At 43.7% G+C, this 17,086-nt stretch overlaps 1 protein-coding gene across 3 annotated transcripts in view; it reads right to left on the bottom strand.

The window, feature by feature from the left end:
• Positions 1 to 3,466: 3,466 nt before the first annotated feature.
• Positions 3,467 to 17,086, bottom strand: part of gramd2aa (GRAM domain containing 2Aa) — a 65,426-nt gene continuing 51,806 nt past the window's right edge. For all 3 annotated transcript variants that reach the window (XM_048617268.1, XM_048617267.1, XM_048617269.1), the window contains exons 8-12: positions 12,629 to 12,691; positions 12,229 to 12,388; positions 11,153 to 11,246; positions 8,513 to 8,620; positions 3,467 to 4,855 (exon numbers count right to left, since the gene is read on the bottom strand). In XM_048617268.1, coding sequence (XP_048473225.1) covers positions 4,852 to 4,855; positions 8,513 to 8,620; positions 11,153 to 11,246; positions 12,229 to 12,388; positions 12,629 to 12,691 — 429 coding nt within the window. In that variant the 3' untranslated portion in view covers positions 3,467 to 4,851. The remainder of the gene's footprint in view (positions 4,856 to 8,512; positions 8,621 to 11,152; positions 11,247 to 12,228; positions 12,389 to 12,628; positions 12,692 to 17,086) is intronic.

The raw sequence follows: 17,086 nt of genomic DNA on the forward strand, positions 1-17,086 counted from the left end.
GGGGGATCCATGGCATGGCGATCCAAGTTGGTCACTCCTAAACGTCATCAAACAACATTCTACAACACCAGGGAGTCCCTGCTTCCCTTAATATCTTTACGCAGCATGCTTCTTAATTACCCAGTGAGTCCTCCACATTTAACCATCTAAAGGAAGACTTGCCTCTGGCTCTCTCCCTTTTTTGATACCTAACGAAGTGCAGCATTCCTCATTCATTGAGGTGTGGGTATCGCTGTGATAATAATAAATGCCCTCTTTGTCAATGTAGTTACCCTCAAGAATATTGGGCCTTCTTCTTGAATTGTTGCACAGTGCAGCCAGTCACTCCCACAATCTCATAGAGTTTTGGGATTTTGACCCAGCAACACTGAAGGAACCATAATATATTTTCCAGTCAGGATGGTGAGGTGGTTTAGAGGGGAATTTGCAGATGGTAATGCTCTCATGTAACTGCTGCCCTTGATCTTCAAGATGGAAGTGGTCGTGGATTTGCAAAGTTGTTGCAAAGCATCTTGTAGGTGGTGCACACTGTGCATCAAAGCTGAAGAATGTGAGTATTGGAGATGATGAATGTAGTGCCAATCAAGCAGGCTGCTTTGTCCTGAATGGTGTCAAGCTTCTTGAGTGTTGTTGGGGCTGCACTCATCCAGGCAAGTGGGGAGTATTCCATTACACTCCTGACTTGTGCGTTGTGTATGATGGACAGGCTTTGGGGAACTCATAGAATCGTAGATTTCTACAGCACAGACAAAAGGCCCTTCATCCCAAGTTTGCATTGGTCCAGAACCACCACTTAACTATTCTAATCCCATATTCCAGAAACTTGGCCCATAGCCTCCTATTTGGACATTTGGAAAGCCAAAACACAATTCATCAGAGTCAGCATGAAGGGTAAATCATGCTTGACTAAATTATTAGTGTTCTCTGAACATGTAACAAGCAATATGGATAATGGGGATCATGTATACCCACTGTATGAGGACTTCTAGAAGACATGTGAAAAGGTGCCACACTAAGGTTATTAGAAAAGGTAAAGCCACATGGGGTTAATTTATACCTTGGATGGAGGATTGGCTAACCAACAGGAAACAGAGAATCAGGATAAATGGGTCATTTTCTGGTTGGCAAAATGTTACTAATAGGGTGCTTGAGGGTTCAGCCCTTGGGCTCCAAATATTTACAATCAATATTAACGAGTTGGATGCAGGGCTAGAAAGTACTATAGCCAAATTTAACTTCAAAAGCAAGTCAAAAAATGCAATGAAGAAATAAGAAATTTGCAGATGGATATGGAAAGGTTAGGTGAATGGGCCAAAATTTGGCAGATGGATAAATTTAAGATGGATAAACATTAGGTTACCCATTTTAGTCAGAGGAAATAGGAAGGCTACTTATTATCTGAACGGAGAGAAATTTCAGAGATAGTAGGAACTGCCGATGCTGGAGAATCTGAGATAACAAGGTGTAGAGCTGGATGAACACAGCAGGCCAAGCAGGATCAGAGGAGCAGGAAAGCTGATGTTTCGGGTCTAGACCCTTCTTCATATAGAAGAGAAATTTTAGAGTGCTTTGGTGCAGGGGGGCCTGGGAGTCCTGTGAAAACTAGTAATGCAGGTGTAGCAGACAATAAGGAAGGCAAATAAAATTTTGGCATTTATAACTACAGGAATAGAGCATAAAAGTAGAGAAGTGTTCTGCAATTGTACAAGGCATTAGTGAGAGCACACTTGGAGTATTGCATATAGTTTTGGTCTTACTTAAAGGAAGATGTAGTTGTATTGGAGGCAGTTCAGCGCTGGTTTACTTCATTGATTCCAGAGATGAGGGGTTTGTCTTATGAAGCAAGATTGAGCGATTTAGGCCTATACTATCTGGAGCTTAGAAGAATGAGAGGAGATACAACGGAGTTTTACGAGATGCTAAATGGGATTGCCAAAGCAGACATACATACGATGTTTCCTCATGTGGGACAATTTAGAACGAGAAGTCATAGTTTTAGGATGAGGGATAGTAGGTTTAAAACAAATGAGGAGAAATCACTTCTCTCAAAGGGTCATAAATCTGTGGAATTCAATTGCCAAGAGTGTGATGGATGCTGGGAAATTGAGTAAATTTAAGGAGGTGATAGATTTTTAATTAGTAATGGATTGAAGGGTTATGTAGATTGGGCAGGAAAGTGGTTTCGAGGGTAAGATGAGATCAGATATGATCATGTCAAATGAATTAGGCACAGGCAGCTGAATGGCCCATTCCTGCTCCTAATTCTTTTGTTCTCATGTTTTGGCATTACAGCTGTACATCTAAATACGCCTTAAATGTTATGAAGGTTGTGAGGGTTTCTGTAATTCCCATACACACCACTCCCTGGAAAATGCCAATGGATCTCTATGTGAAATGAACATAGATTTTGTTTCCGCATGGATGGACTCCACAGAAAGGTGAGACAATCAAAGGTTTGTTATGCCCATCTTAATGAGAGAGAGACATGTTCTAAGAATGGGCCAAGGGAGTGTCTCTGCCTGAACCACAGGGTACGACTGGGTGGTGGCACTTTTGGTGCTGGTTTCTTCACAAGGGCCTAACTCCATCACTGTGTGGGACTTAATCAGGGAAACTTCAGGCAGAAGGCGTATGGTATACTTGCTTTTATTGGCCAAGGCATAGAGTTTAAGAGCTGGGAGGTTAGGCTGGAACTATATGAAGTGATGGTTAGGCCACAGCCAGGAGTATTGTGTGCAGTTCTGGAATTGTAGGAGGGATGTGATAGCACTGGAGAGGGTGCAGAGGAGATTTACCGAGATGATTTGGCTGGAGAGTTTAAGTTATGGAGAGAGATTGGACAGACTGGGGTTGTTTTCCCTCGGAGGAGAGAAGTTTGAGAGGGGGCATGATTGAGATGGATAAATGACAAGGGGCATAGACAGGGTTAGATAAGAAGAGGCCTTTCCCTTTGTTGGTGGGATCAATGACCCAGGACATAAATTTAAGGTCAGGGGCACAAGGTTTAGAGGGGATGTGAGGAAAAGCTCGTTTACCCAGAGGCTGGTGGTAATCAGGGACTCATTGCCAAGGAGGGTAGTCAAGGCAGAAATCCTCATAACATTTAAAAAGTACTTAGGTGTGCACTTGCGATGCCAAAGCATACAAGGTTATAAGCCTGGTGCTTATGGGATTAGAATAGTAAGGTGGTTGTTTTTGACTGCATGGATGTGATGGTCTGAAGGGCTTTTCTCTGTGATGTAGATCTCTAGAACTCTCAGTGCAGCCCTTATCATCAGACAGAGCCCCATCAGAGAAGTTCGAACTATCAAAGTAGATGGGAGAAGCAAGCACAGAGAGATGAAGCAAACCTCTTTTGGGGCGTAATTTCTTTCAGAGTTTGCAATGGAGCTGTTCCTCACCAACATCCCAAACAAACCTCCGTGCAGAAAAAAATAGGCATAAATAAAGTGAGACATTGAGAAAATCACATGAACAAACACATCATCTTTATTGCAATAATTACCCAGAACTCTCGTGTTGAGAAATGACAAAAAAAAACATGAAACATTTATGGTGATCAGATTTGGCCATCTTCCTGTTTCAAGGTTGACAGTATCCAGCTTATAACCATCTCCCCATTTACACTATGGCTCTTAAAATGTGATCAGCAGAAACATATGCAACATAAACCTCTTGCCACCTTGCACCATGACCATCACACAGACTAAGTCCACGTGACCCCTCATATCATTCACCTATCACATTCGCCCTCCTCACCATCCAATCACTAAGCTTTGCCCATTATTCCTGGTGAAAGGTTATCGTGTGCAGACTTCCTATCTCCTAACATCCCTTGCCATTCCTGCCTAGTGCCTGGTGCTGTGCCACTCAGCTTTCTGATGCTCACTGGCGAATGCCCTTCTGCCCCAATCTGTACGGTTCTGCCATTCTCGAGGCCATGTCCCACACTACATCAGCTAATACTCATACTGTGGATACATTTTGTATCTTTCTCATTACTGTGTAGCTCATAATCCAATCCAAAGGCACGTTGTTTTCTAGTCGACACTTGTCACAAAGATGTCTTCTCAAAAAAAATGGAGTGTACAATATTATTCGATCAATATCTGGTGAGTGATGATTATAAATGAGTTGAGGCAGTTTCCAGGCTATGACCGAGAGTAGATTCTGCAAACAATTGCATCAGTGACTGAAATGCACTTTTAAAGTGCAGACCATGCCCTATGAAGAATTGCTGGTGTCTGTGACAGCATTTCTCTGAAGAGTTCTACTTTTTCAGCACCTCAGATAAGGTCAGAATTCTTGCCACTCAAATAAGGTTTTCAATTAGTGGGGCTAGAGACATCTTCATGTCAGCAACTGATTTTAGCCTTCCTGATATTGCTTTCCAATTTTAGCCTTCCTGATGTTGCTTTCCAATTTCCAATCAATTTCAAATCAAGTAAACCTCTTAGGTCCATGTCTATGTCTCTGGCAGATCCTCTGCCCCAGCTCATGCTCTGGGTTTGGACAATAGGATGATAGAAGCAAGCTCAGAGATCTCGATCTTTTGAACGTAGCAAAATCCCAGGCTGAAATCCCCTTGAAAAGATATCCAATCAAATGAAATCAGGCTGATTCTGTAACTGCTACATCATATGGAAGGTTTCACGTTGTCCATGAGCTTGTGCCACAGTGAGATTGTGGCCAGTCCTGGTCTCTGTGCTAACAGAAACACAGGAGACGGAAACCCTTCCCATACATTGAACCTGAGCAAGATATCGGAGTGTCAGTGTCGCTCTGGTTCACGCCTGGTCACTCCACAACCACGTCGAGCTGACAGCTTCAACATAACTCCATAAATGTGCTTTACCTGGGACATGGTGAGATGAGAGAGAGAGTACAATAGGTGGTAAGGCAGCTGAGATTCAGATGGTCAATTTTAGCAAATTATTTGAATGCATTTGTCAGAAAGTAATGTGAGATGAACACAGTATGCGACTGGTTACCCAGAATCAAACACCCAAAATCTGAAACACTATTGCATCAAGCAACACAGGTTCCGGTGACTACCAGCCTCAGGAGATTGGCATTGACACGGGGTACGTGCCAATGATGCCAGCAATCCTCAGTCTCTTCTCACTGTGTTGTCTTCATGATAGCCATTCACGAAGGGGGCTCCAGTCAGTTACTGATTTACAGTATGACAGAGGGTGGCGATCCTGAGTTGATGTGTTTTATAAGAATGTCCCCATCGCACTCACTTATGGGGAAATAACTTCCCTTAGGTTCAATGGCTGTGCTCCCACTTTATTTTATTCCAATGGCTGGGAGGATAGATGGATTGTCAAGAAAGGCTTTAGGGATAACTTGCTAACAACAGGACAAATCAGTGGAACAAAATTAATTTTCACTTGGAGAAATGTTTCCAAAACAGAAATGTGGCCATGTCCTGTATAGCAGTTGGGATGTCATGTCACGGCTGTATAGGACATTGGTGAGGCCATTTTTGGAATACTTCACTCAGTTCTGGTTTCCCTTCAATAGGAAGGATGTTGTTCAACTGGAGAGGGTGCAAAAAAGATTTACAAGGATGTTGCCAGGGTTGGAGGTTTTGAGCCATAGGGAGAGGCTGAATAGGCTGGGGCTATTTTTCCGCTGGAGCATCGGAGGCTGAGGGGTGACCTTGTAGAGGTTTATAAAATCATGGGGCATGAATGGGGTGAATGGCTAAGGTCTTTTTCCTAGGGTGGGAGAGTCCAAAACCAGAGGGTATAGGTTTAAGGTGAGAGGGGAAAGATTTAAAAAGGACCTGAGGGGCAACTTCTGCACGCAGCGGGTGATGCGTGTATGGAACGAGCTGACAGAGGAAGTGGCGGAAGCTGGTACAATTACAACATTTAAAAGGCGTGTGGATGGGTATATGAATAGTAAGGGATTAGAGAGGGATATGGGCAATGACCTAGTGGTATTATCACTGGATTGTTAATCCAGAGTCCTAGATGATGTTCTGGGGACCTGGGTTCAAATCCCACCACAACAGATGGTGGAATTTGAATCCAATTAAACTCTGGAGTTGAGTTTAATGATGACCATAAATCCATTGCCGATTGTCGGGAAAAACCCATCTGGTTCATTAATATGCTTTACGGAGGGAAGCTGCCATCCTTACCTGGTCTGGCCTACATGTGACTCCAGACCCACAGCAAGGTGGTTGACTCTTAAATACCCCCTGGGCAATTAGGGGTGGGCGATAAATGCTGGCCTAGCCAGCGACACCACTCATCCTGTGAATGAATAAAAAATATGCTGTAAATGGGGCTAAGTCAGATTGGGACGTCTGGTCAGCATGGACAAGATGGATTGAAGGCTCTGCTTCCCTGCTGTATGAATCTTTAAATTATAATTAATAATATAAATTAATATTGTGAAAGGGATTGTGGTAACATCAGCACACGATTGACCAAGGATGGGAGGAAAGGATTAGTGGCAAAAGGAAACTTAATGGTTGGGAGAAGGACACAGTTCGAGTCCTTCACCAATTACAATTAGGTCCATCCCTTTTCTTGTTGTACATAAATGGCCTGGATTATAAAGACTATAATTTCAAAATTTGTGGATGATACAATATTGGCGACATTGTAAAAGGCAAATCAGAGATATCAACAGTCTCCTGGACCAATATGAATTAATATACAGGAGTAATGGATATTGACATCAATATTATCCTGAAGGGGACATAGAGCAGAGGCTGTGTACGTTCACGGAACCTTGAAGGGACGTAGGAATACTTTGCTTTGTATTTGGGAGAAAGTGGACAAAAAACAAGGATGTTAACCTCTGGTGAGGCCTCAGCTGGAATATTCTGGAATGCTCCTCAGCAGCACACTTGAAGGATGTCAAGGTTTTGGGAGGATTCGGAGGCAGTCACCCAGAATGATACCAGACAGGAATTAGATGGAGATTGCACCAGTTTGAAACTGTCTTCTCAGAGAAAGGGGGAGGGGACCAATGGAAATATCCAAAATATTGTGGGTTTCAATAGGGCAAGCAGGGAGAAACGCTTTTCTCTCACATATAGATCAATGCCAAGGACTCCGCTTTTAAATAAAATTGATAAAACAACAGAAGTGAAATAATGAGTGAGTTGGTAAGGTCTGGAATGCATTGCCTGAGACAGTGGGGGAGTTGGATGGTTTTTAAAATTTATTTACAGAATGAGTGTGTCGTTGACTAGGTCAGCATTTATTGCGCAGAGGGCAGGTAAGAGTTAACCACATCACTGTGGGTCAGAGTCACATGTAGGCCAGACCAGGGAAGGACGGCAGTTTCCTTCCCTAAGGGACATTACTGAACCAGGTGGATCTTTCCCTGACAATCAACAATGGATTCACGGGATAACAAGGTGTAGAGCTGGATGAACACAGCAGGCCAAGCAGCATCAGAGGAGCAGGAAAGCTGACGTTTCGGGCCTAGACCCTTCTTCAGAAACGGATTCACGGTCACCATAAACTCTTCATTCAAATTCCACCATCTGCCATGGTAGGATTCAAACCCAGGTCCCCAGCACATTCCTGGGTCTCTGAATTAACAGTCCAGCGTTAACACCACCAGGCCATCGCCTCCCCAGTAGATTCTGTTTGAAACTTTTCAAAGACAATTGTTGATGAATTTGAGGAATAATTTACAGGGTTAGAAGAAATCTGGAATTATTTAACCAGCACTTTTAATTAGCTGACCCAAGCTGACTGATCTCCTCCTTGCTCCAATATTCAATAATTGGAAGCTCTCAGCCATTCAACCAACATTTGACAATTCATTTCCCCACCAAGACCCAAAAACCGTCATATTCCCTATGGGAGCATTGAGGGAGTGGGATGGGAGCTGGGAGCACGGGGGATGGGGGCTGATGGAGTGGTGGGTGGGGAGAGCAGTGAGAAGATGAGTAGGGGCTCCTGTTAAACAGGATTATTGCTGTGACAACTCAGTCAGACCTTACTGTCCCCAAGCTCACTCTCCCAACATTTTACCTTGTGACCCACACTTCAGGGTCCTGACCGCAACTTTGCAAAGCCTCGGTCTGCAAGGTGTCTGCGCTAAACTCTCCAGAAGCACCTGCATTCAGAACCAGGTTCTTTCACTAGTTTGGGCATCGAATCGACTTCCCAGCTGGAAATTTGAGCACCAGAGGCACTGTTAGCCACTGGAAATCACATGTTCTGTCCTTCCTCTTACTGATCAAAAATGGCATTGGACATTTGACCAAACCTACTGCCTGGCGACAGGGTATGGCACCGTTGCCTGGTCACAGGACTGTAATGTACCAGCACCCTGTGGTTAGGTACAGTCGTGGCACTGGCCCAAGAGTCAATGAGTGAATATGAAGGGTAGCCATTGGAGCAATATTTGGGCAATGCCTCAGACAGTTGGCAGGCGGGACTAGTTTAGTTTGGGATTGTGCTCGACATGGACTGGTTGGACGAAAGTGTGCATTTCCATGCTGTATGGCTGTAGGACTCTGAGCTTTTACCTCTTCTGGGCCAGGGCTTGGGAAGCTGTGTCCAGGAGTCCCAGCTGCTGTTCCAGGGAGTAAACTCGGAAGGTCATGTAAATCGATGATGCCAATAGAATAATAACTCTAGGAAAACAGAAATTGTCCACTTGATGAACCCACAAGTGACACAAATTTGCATATAACTCAACATTCCACACACAAGTTTGCAAACAACTTCTTTTCCTTCATAATAAGACTTTTTTTTTTAAAAAAACTTTGTTAAAAAGGAACTCAAAGCCATAGTTTTTGATCTTAAGAATTAGGGACAAGAAAGCAAAGTTTGAAATGAAAAACCAATTGATACGGCATGAGAAGAAGGTGCTGATTGGTTGGACCATGGTTGACTTGCAATAGGAACTGTTAACTGTCAATCTTAGTTAGTCGGAAATAAACCCTCCAATCAGGCAGGTCAATTCTGATTAATCAGGGTGTTACCATGGGGTATGAAGTGGAGGTGATAGTCTCCATAACCCTTTTCTAAATGATGCAACGTTTGGATAAATTTCAGGGTCCTGCGTGTTAATGTATGTAGTAACTGAATCACCTTGTGATCCTGACAGATAATCCAAAATTAGTTTGTGGAGCAGCACAGTCAGGATTATTTCACAAATGTTGTCCAATAGCAGAATCATATCTAATGTTGAACATGGTGTTCTGAGGTTTGTAATCACTGGCTGGTTCTGCATGGTTAGCACACTGTTTGACACAATTTGCCAGTTGAGAGATGTATGGCCTATATACTGGGCAACACATTGGCACCAAAACCTCCATAGCACATTACTCATTTGTGTGCTAGTCAAAGCATTGTCTTTGTTAGTGGAGAAAACCACTCACGTTTACTACAAAAGTAGCAGTGGGAGATAGCAAGCTTCACCTGTCGCTCAAATTTGTGAGGTACCTTCCCCTTCCCAGGTAACAGGGGTGTGCTCAGTGCTGTTCAGCACTAAATGTCAGGGCCTTGGGTCCTTTCGTGAGTTTGCATGATATAGTGAATGATGGTTGGGTCAGGGTACCACTATCACACAGGTCAGCAGTGATAACTCTCTCTTCACATTAAGCTCACATGATGAGCCGAGAGCCAGGATCCACAAGGTTAATGTTGTAGGCTGTAGAAGTCCCAACTTTTATACTGACCAGCGAAGGTAGACAGTAGCAGAATTCGCACATTGAAGAATGGGAGCTTGTCTAATTGCTCCATTTCAATGGTAAATTCGAGCTTAGAACGGGCTTTATTAAACCGTAAAGAAAGTCATTGACGCAGTTCCAGATTCAAATATCATGGACATCTCAACTCCATATCAGAAATATAAAAGGGATAGGATGGAATGGCCATTCCATTCAGGATGTGCTTCTCGAGGTAGATGTTAGTGAACTGTACCGGGCTGACAGGGTATCCCATGGCAACACAATCTAATTGGGTGAACATGGTGCCCTCGTCCTTTAAGATGGTAGGGGTGGCAGGTGCCGAAGGTAAGCTTACAGGCTTCTGGATGGACTCCTTGTTGGGCCTTCCCGAGATTACACCTTGAATATCCTGATCTAAGAAATGATGTTCTTGCTGCGGTGGGGGGAGAGCAGCAAAGGTTCACCAGACTGCTTCCTGATGCGGCAGGACTGGCGTACAAGGAGGTTGAATCAATTAGGATTATATGCAGAGTTAAAGGGAAAGGGTAGGGGGATGGGTCTGGGTGGGTTGCTCTTCGGTGAGTCGGTGTGGACTTGTTGGGCAAAGGGCCTGTTTCCACACCGTAGGGATTCTGTGATACTCACTGAAGTTCAGGTGAACGAGAGGGATATCCTATAGAAACCTGCAAAACTCAAACACAAACTACATAGAGTAGATAGAGGAAGGAGGTTTCTGATCAGAACGAAAAAGCACAGTATACAGATAAACTATTTAGGACTAAGATGGGCAGAAATGTCTTCACCCAGCGAGTGATGCAGAATTCACAACCACTAAAGGCAGCTGAGGCCAAAACATTGTATGAATTCAAGAAGGAGCTGGTTATAACGTTATAGCATCAAAGGGATGAAAGGATGTAGACCAAAAGTGGGAAAAGGCTATTGAGTTAGATGATCAGCCATATCAGGATTAGTAATGGGGTAGGCTGGAAGGGCTGAATGGCCTGCTCCTGCTCCTATTTATGTTTTTATACTTTTATGTTGTTGGGCCTTTAATGCCTGATCAAGGGGCTCGGCATCACAAAGGGTGGAGGGTAGGGATTCAGCCAAAGGCCTGCCCTTACCATCAACCACACTCCCTCCCTGCAGTGACCCCCACACACTAATCACACCCCAGAGACCTGCACCCCTTGCTGATCCTGGGCCTCAATTGGGCAGTTCATTGGAATTACCTACTGCCTCCTAGTAGTCTGCCAAGCAATGGTGAGCTGCCAGTCTCTAAGTGACTAGCAACTGTTGTGGGGGATGGGGTCCCACTCTGAAAGAAGGTCCCCTACTGTCTAATTGAGTGCCCGATTACCTCAAAATTCAGTGAGCCACCTGGAAGGAGATAATGTGGCCATACAGTCAGAGTAGGGGAGGTGGTGATTTTAAATACTGCCTATAAACAAATGAAGATGTCAATAAGGCCAAGAGATACTTTCCAATACTTACATAACGATTAATATTCGGAGAATCCCATATTCCATTTTCCCAATCCCCTCAGCAGCATCCAATTCCAATAGTTTTTCTTTCTTCACCACTCTTTCTGAATGAAAGAAATGCAGAGAATTAAGGAGCAGTTTGGATGGGGGGTGGGAGTCAGGGAGAGGCTCAGTTAACGTCGTTGTTCTGTTTAACATAAATCTCGAAACTCCTGGATCAGCACCAGTGTATGTTCAGTCAACCCAATTTGCCAAATTGTTGAAAACATTCTCAATTTGTCACTGAGTTACTCTGCACACATTAACACCACATTAACATAAACTAACTCTCAAAATGATCCTCTCCCACAATCTACCTCCATTATTAATTATTAATACTCTGTTAGTGTCTTCTATATTTGTTCGTAGGGTGAGGGTGTCGCTAGATAACCATAGACAGCAAGTCCTGGAAATAACTCAGAAGCTAATTGTAGGAGAGAATAATTGATTCAGTGAAAGTTTTTCAACTTTAAAGCTATATCTGGCTGTAAAATCAGCTACAACCCCAATCCCAAAAAAATGGGTAATGACACAGAGTCATGGCAACCCCATATTACAAGGGGAAAAGGCTGAAAGAAAAATTTAAGTTTAAAGTTGCACAAGAAAATATAAACGCCCTGCACAAACTCATAATTAGTGTCCACAAGCACATCCCACACTCAAATGTTGGAAAACACACACAATGATGTACCATAACTTCACTTTTTTTCATTCACGGGGTATGGGCATCATTGGCAGTGCCAATACTTGTCCATCCCTTACACTCTGGGCCATTTAGGAGCTAACCACATTAGCTGTAGGTCCAGAGTCAAACATAGGCCAGACCAAGTAAGGATCACAGATTTCCTCTCCTGAATGGTGTTAATTAACTAGATTGTTTTTTTTTCCTTAAATGACAACAGTCACCTTTTAAATGTCAGGTTTTTAACTGAATTGAAATTTCAGCATATGCCTTGGTGGGATTTGAACCCATGCCTTACATTGCGCCTCTGGATTACTAGACCAGTGACATTACCCACCAAGTCACCATCGACACAGAGCACTAACCTTGAAAGGTCTGACTGTGGTAACTGGAGCTCTCGGCCTCTGGGGAACTTAAGCTGCTGGTGGAGTTCCTCAGCATGGACTGATACTCGGTTTCTGGCAGCGAAGATGAGGAGCCATTGGTCAGTTTCCTCTTCAAATCCAAATGAAATCTATAGTCTTCCTGAGATAGGGCAGAGAAAGCAATGTCACACACAGACATACACACACACAGACACGGTAGGGAGGGGTCGGGGAACTGGTTAACACACCATCATTTACTGACAACAATCGGCAGGAAACCACCCGGATGGATCAGCACCAAATCTGCAGTTTTTACGACTGTGGCGGGGTGGGGAAGGGGGGACAAGGGATTATTGAGGGAAATTAATTAAGAATGATGAACATCCAAACCATGACTTACCAAGGGTAGAGAATCACACGTGTCTGGGGACAGATTCACAATCAAACTCTTCTTACTGTCATGCTGAAGAAAAGAAATGGCACAGTAAACCATATCTTAGGAAGAGAAAAGAGCTTTCACATCAATAATCTGGGCTGTTCTCCAGCTAATGCTGCATTTCAATATAGAGACAGCAGCTCAGTATCATAGAACATAGAACAGTACCAGCACAGTACGGGCCCTTTGGCCCACGATATTGGGCTGAACTTTTACCCTAAACCTAAGGTCTATCTAACCTCCACCGCTACCTTATACTATCATCCATATGCCTATCTAATAGCTGCTTAAATGCCCCTAATGAGGCCGACTCCACTACCCTCTCTGGCAATACATTCCACACCTCAACCACTCTCTGAGTAAAGAATCTACCTCTGACGTCTCCCCTATATCTACCTCCACTCACTTTAAAACTATGCCCCCCTTGTAATAGCTACCTCCACCCTAGGAAAACATCGCTGGCTGTCTACTCTAACTATACCTCTGATCATTTTGTACACCTCTATCAAGTCACCTCTCATCCTACATCGTTCTAAAGAGAAAAGCCCTAGCTCTCTCAACCTATCCTCGTAAGACCTTCCCTCCATTCCAGGCAACATCCTGGTAAATCTCCTCTGCACCTTTTCCAACGCTTCCACATCTTTCCTGTAATGAGGCGACCAGAACTGGACACAATACTCCAGATGTGGCCGAACCAAGGTTTTGTATAGCTGGAGCATAACTTCACGGCTTTTGAACTCAATTCCTCTATTAGTGAAAGCTAACACACCATACGCCTTCTTCATAACTCTATCCACCTGGGTGGCAGCTTTCAGGGAATTGTGGACATGAACCCCAAGATCCCTCTGCTCCTCCACACTGCTAACCCTGTATTCTGCTTTCAAGTTTGTCCTTCTAAAACGAATCACCTCACACTTTTCAGGGTTAAACTTCATCTGCCACTTCTCAGCCCAGCTCTGCATCCTATCAATGTCCCTTTGTAACCTAGCACAGCCCTCCGCACTATCCACAACTCGACCCACGTTGGTATCATCCGCAAACTTACTAATCCACCCTTCCACTCTTTCATCCAAATCATTTACAAAAATCACAAATAGAAGAGGACCCAGAACAGATCCTTGTGGTACACCATTCATAACTGAGCACCATGTTGAATATTTTCTGTCCACTACCACCCTTTGTCTTTTAAGGGTCAGCCAATTCTGAATCCAATCTGCCACATTTCCCCCATCCTATGCCTCCTTACCTTCTGCATGAGCCTACCATGGGGAACCTTATCAAACGCCTTACTTAAATCCATGTATACCACATCCACTGCTCTACCTTCATCCACGTGCTTGGTCACCTCTTCAAAGAATTCAATAAGGTTTGTGAGGCGTGATCTACCCCTCACAAATCCATGCTGACTATCACGAATCAAACTGTGCCTGTCCAACTGATCATAAATCCATCAAGACTTTGCAACTTTTTAGGATAGGACTTTAACACTTGCCAGGAATTCTCATGTTTGCCTTTCTCAAAATTTGGCTAAACCCCCACCAATGGTACTCACCTCCCAACCAAACTGGAGGCGTTAGCCGTGGCTCTGTTAGCAGCACCCTGATCTATAGGCCTAAAGGTTCTGGGTTCAAGCCTCACTCTCAGGCTCAAGTCTGAGTCAAAGTTGACATTCTAGACCTGAGGGTCATACCATCTTTCAGATGAAACATCAAAACCCACCTGCCCACAAATTTAACAACAATGTTTGCCTTCATCTAGAAGGACAGGGGGCAGCAGGTACATAGTAACACCGCCCCCTGCAAGTTCCCCTCCAAGACACTCACCATCCTGACTGGGAAATACATCGCCACTCCTTCACTGCCTCTGGGTCAAAATCCTGGAATTCCCTCCCTAATGACATTGTGGGGCTAACTACAACACATGGGCTCCAGGCAGCTCACCACCACTTTCTCAAAGGCAACTTGGGATGGATAATAAGTGCTGACACAGCTGGTAATGCCCATGAGTAAAGAAAAAGCTGCTGCTGAAGATGTGAACTGATCACAGAGAGGAGAATGTCACCACTGTAAACAACAGGATTACCAATGAGATTAAAGGATAGAAAAAGGAACATTGGAACAGTGGAGAAGGAAATAGGGTAATGCTGATGAGGAATATGGAAAATACACAGATCTCGCACAATCAAAACAGAAAGTGCTGGAGAAACTCAGCAGGCCTGACTGTATCTGTGGAGAGAGAAACAGAGTTAGCATTGAGTCCAATGTGAGCCCTCTTTGGAACACAATAACATATATGCCATGTGGGAAATCACAGAATTGCTCATCGCACAGAAGGAGGCTACTCAGCTCATTGTGCCTGTGCTGGATCTATTACCAAGTGCCAATCTCCTGCCCTGCACACCATTTTTATCCAAATAATTGTCCAAGGAACCTGCCACCACCACATTTCCAGGCAGTGCCTTCCAGACCCCAAGTGCGTTAAAATGTTTTATTACGCAACACCCTTTGCTGCATTTGTATATCATTTTAAACCTGTACCCTAGCATTCTTTTCCCTTTTAAAAGTGGGAACAGTTTTTTCTCCCTGTCTATTCTGTCCACCTGCTCAGAATTTGGTAAACCTCTATCAGATTTCCTCTCAGCTTTGCCTCCAAGGAGAACAGTCTGAACCTCTTCAATCTCTCCTTATCATTGAAGTTTCTCATTTGTAAATCGCTTCTACACGCTCTCCTGTGCACTGACATCTTTCCTATAACGTGACGCCCACAACATTATGTAATACTCCAGCTGAGGTCTAATAAGAGTCCTCTACAAGTTCAACATCACCTCCCTGCTCTATGCCTCTATTAAACAAGCCTATACATCTCACACACGTTCCACACAGTCTTTCCCTCTCCTCCTTTAAGTGCATTAGATTATAAAAAGGTTATGCAACAGAGAAATCCACGACTCCTGGTGACAAGGGAGGGAAAAATCCTCAGACAGAAAATGAAAATACATATACACCATATAGGAACTGTATATAGGTTATTGTGTGAGATACATGCAATTCCTATAATGGTGTAAAAGTTCTTGTGTGGGATATGTGCAGTTCCTATCAAGCATAAAGGCTGTTGTGTGAGAGATGTGCAGTTTGTACATGGTGTCAGTGTTCTTGTATAGAATATATACAGTTTCTATAAAAGGTACATCGGTTATTGTGTGAAAGATGTGCAGTTCTTATATTATACAAACTCTGACAGGGTATCATGTACAAGACACATGCAGTGCATAGAGGAAAGATTTGCATTTATATAGCACTTTCCACAGCATCAAGAGATCCCAAAGCACTGTACAGCCAATTGTGAAGTTTACTTGGTTTTGACAGACTTGGATTTTTTATGTAGATATTTTTGAATCATTCAGGTCATGTTATGACGCATCTCTAGAGCTAGTGAGTCATGGAAGATGGGTCTCCCAACCCAGTGACTCCCACTGGGTCACAACAGCCCTATGTTTGTACCAACAACAGTTCCCACCTTCCCTTCTAGGCCCTTTTCTTGTCCAGACATCCCCAGCTGGGGAGTTCCTGGTTCTTGTATTTTCTAATTAACTTGTTCAGTGATGTTATTACATGTCTCTGGTTGTACATGTGCCTTATTAGGTAAAGTCTACTTCGAAAACAAAAGATGGTGATGCAACTTTCTTTTTGAAGTACAGTTACTGCGGTTACTATTGTATGTAGAAAGCATAGTAAACAAATTGGACACAGCAGGCTCCCATAAACAGAAACATAATAATTTATTAATGACTTTGGTTGACAAGTCATTTCTTTGAAATAGTACACTGAGATCTTTAACATTATCCTGAGAGGGAAATGCTACCTGGTTAAGTGCTTCAACAGAGAAGCAGCACCTCAGCCACATAGAGCTCCCTCAGTACTGCACCAGAGCCACAGCCTGACACATTAGAGCACAATCAACTGTGCCCTGGCGACACCTACTCACCAGAAAGACAGCACCATCAACAGAGCTCCTATATGGTGTGATAGTTACCGTGTGAGCTATGTGCAGCTCCTACACGGTGTATGTATAACTGTGAGAGCTATGTGCAGTTCCAGAAGTGTGTACACATTACTGATTGAGCTATATGCTGTTTCTATAGTATATGCTGTTTCTTTACTGAGTGAGCTGCATGCAGTTCCTATACAGTGTACACGTTACTGGGTGAGCTACATACCATTCCTGTACTGTGTACACGTTACTGGGTGAGCTACATACAGTTCCTATACTGTTTACTGGGTCAGCTACATGCAGTTCCTACATTATGTATACGTTACTGGGTGAGCCACATGCAATTCCGACACTGTGTATACGTTACTGGGTGAGCCACATGCAATTCCTACACTGTGTATACGTTACTGGGTGAGCTACATGCAGTTCCTA

This window comes from Rhincodon typus, chromosome 36, assembly GCF_021869965.1.
Source record: "Rhincodon typus isolate 14 chromosome 36, sRhiTyp1.1, whole genome shotgun sequence".
Taxonomy (NCBI): Eukaryota; Metazoa; Chordata; class Chondrichthyes; order Orectolobiformes; family Rhincodontidae; genus Rhincodon; species Rhincodon typus.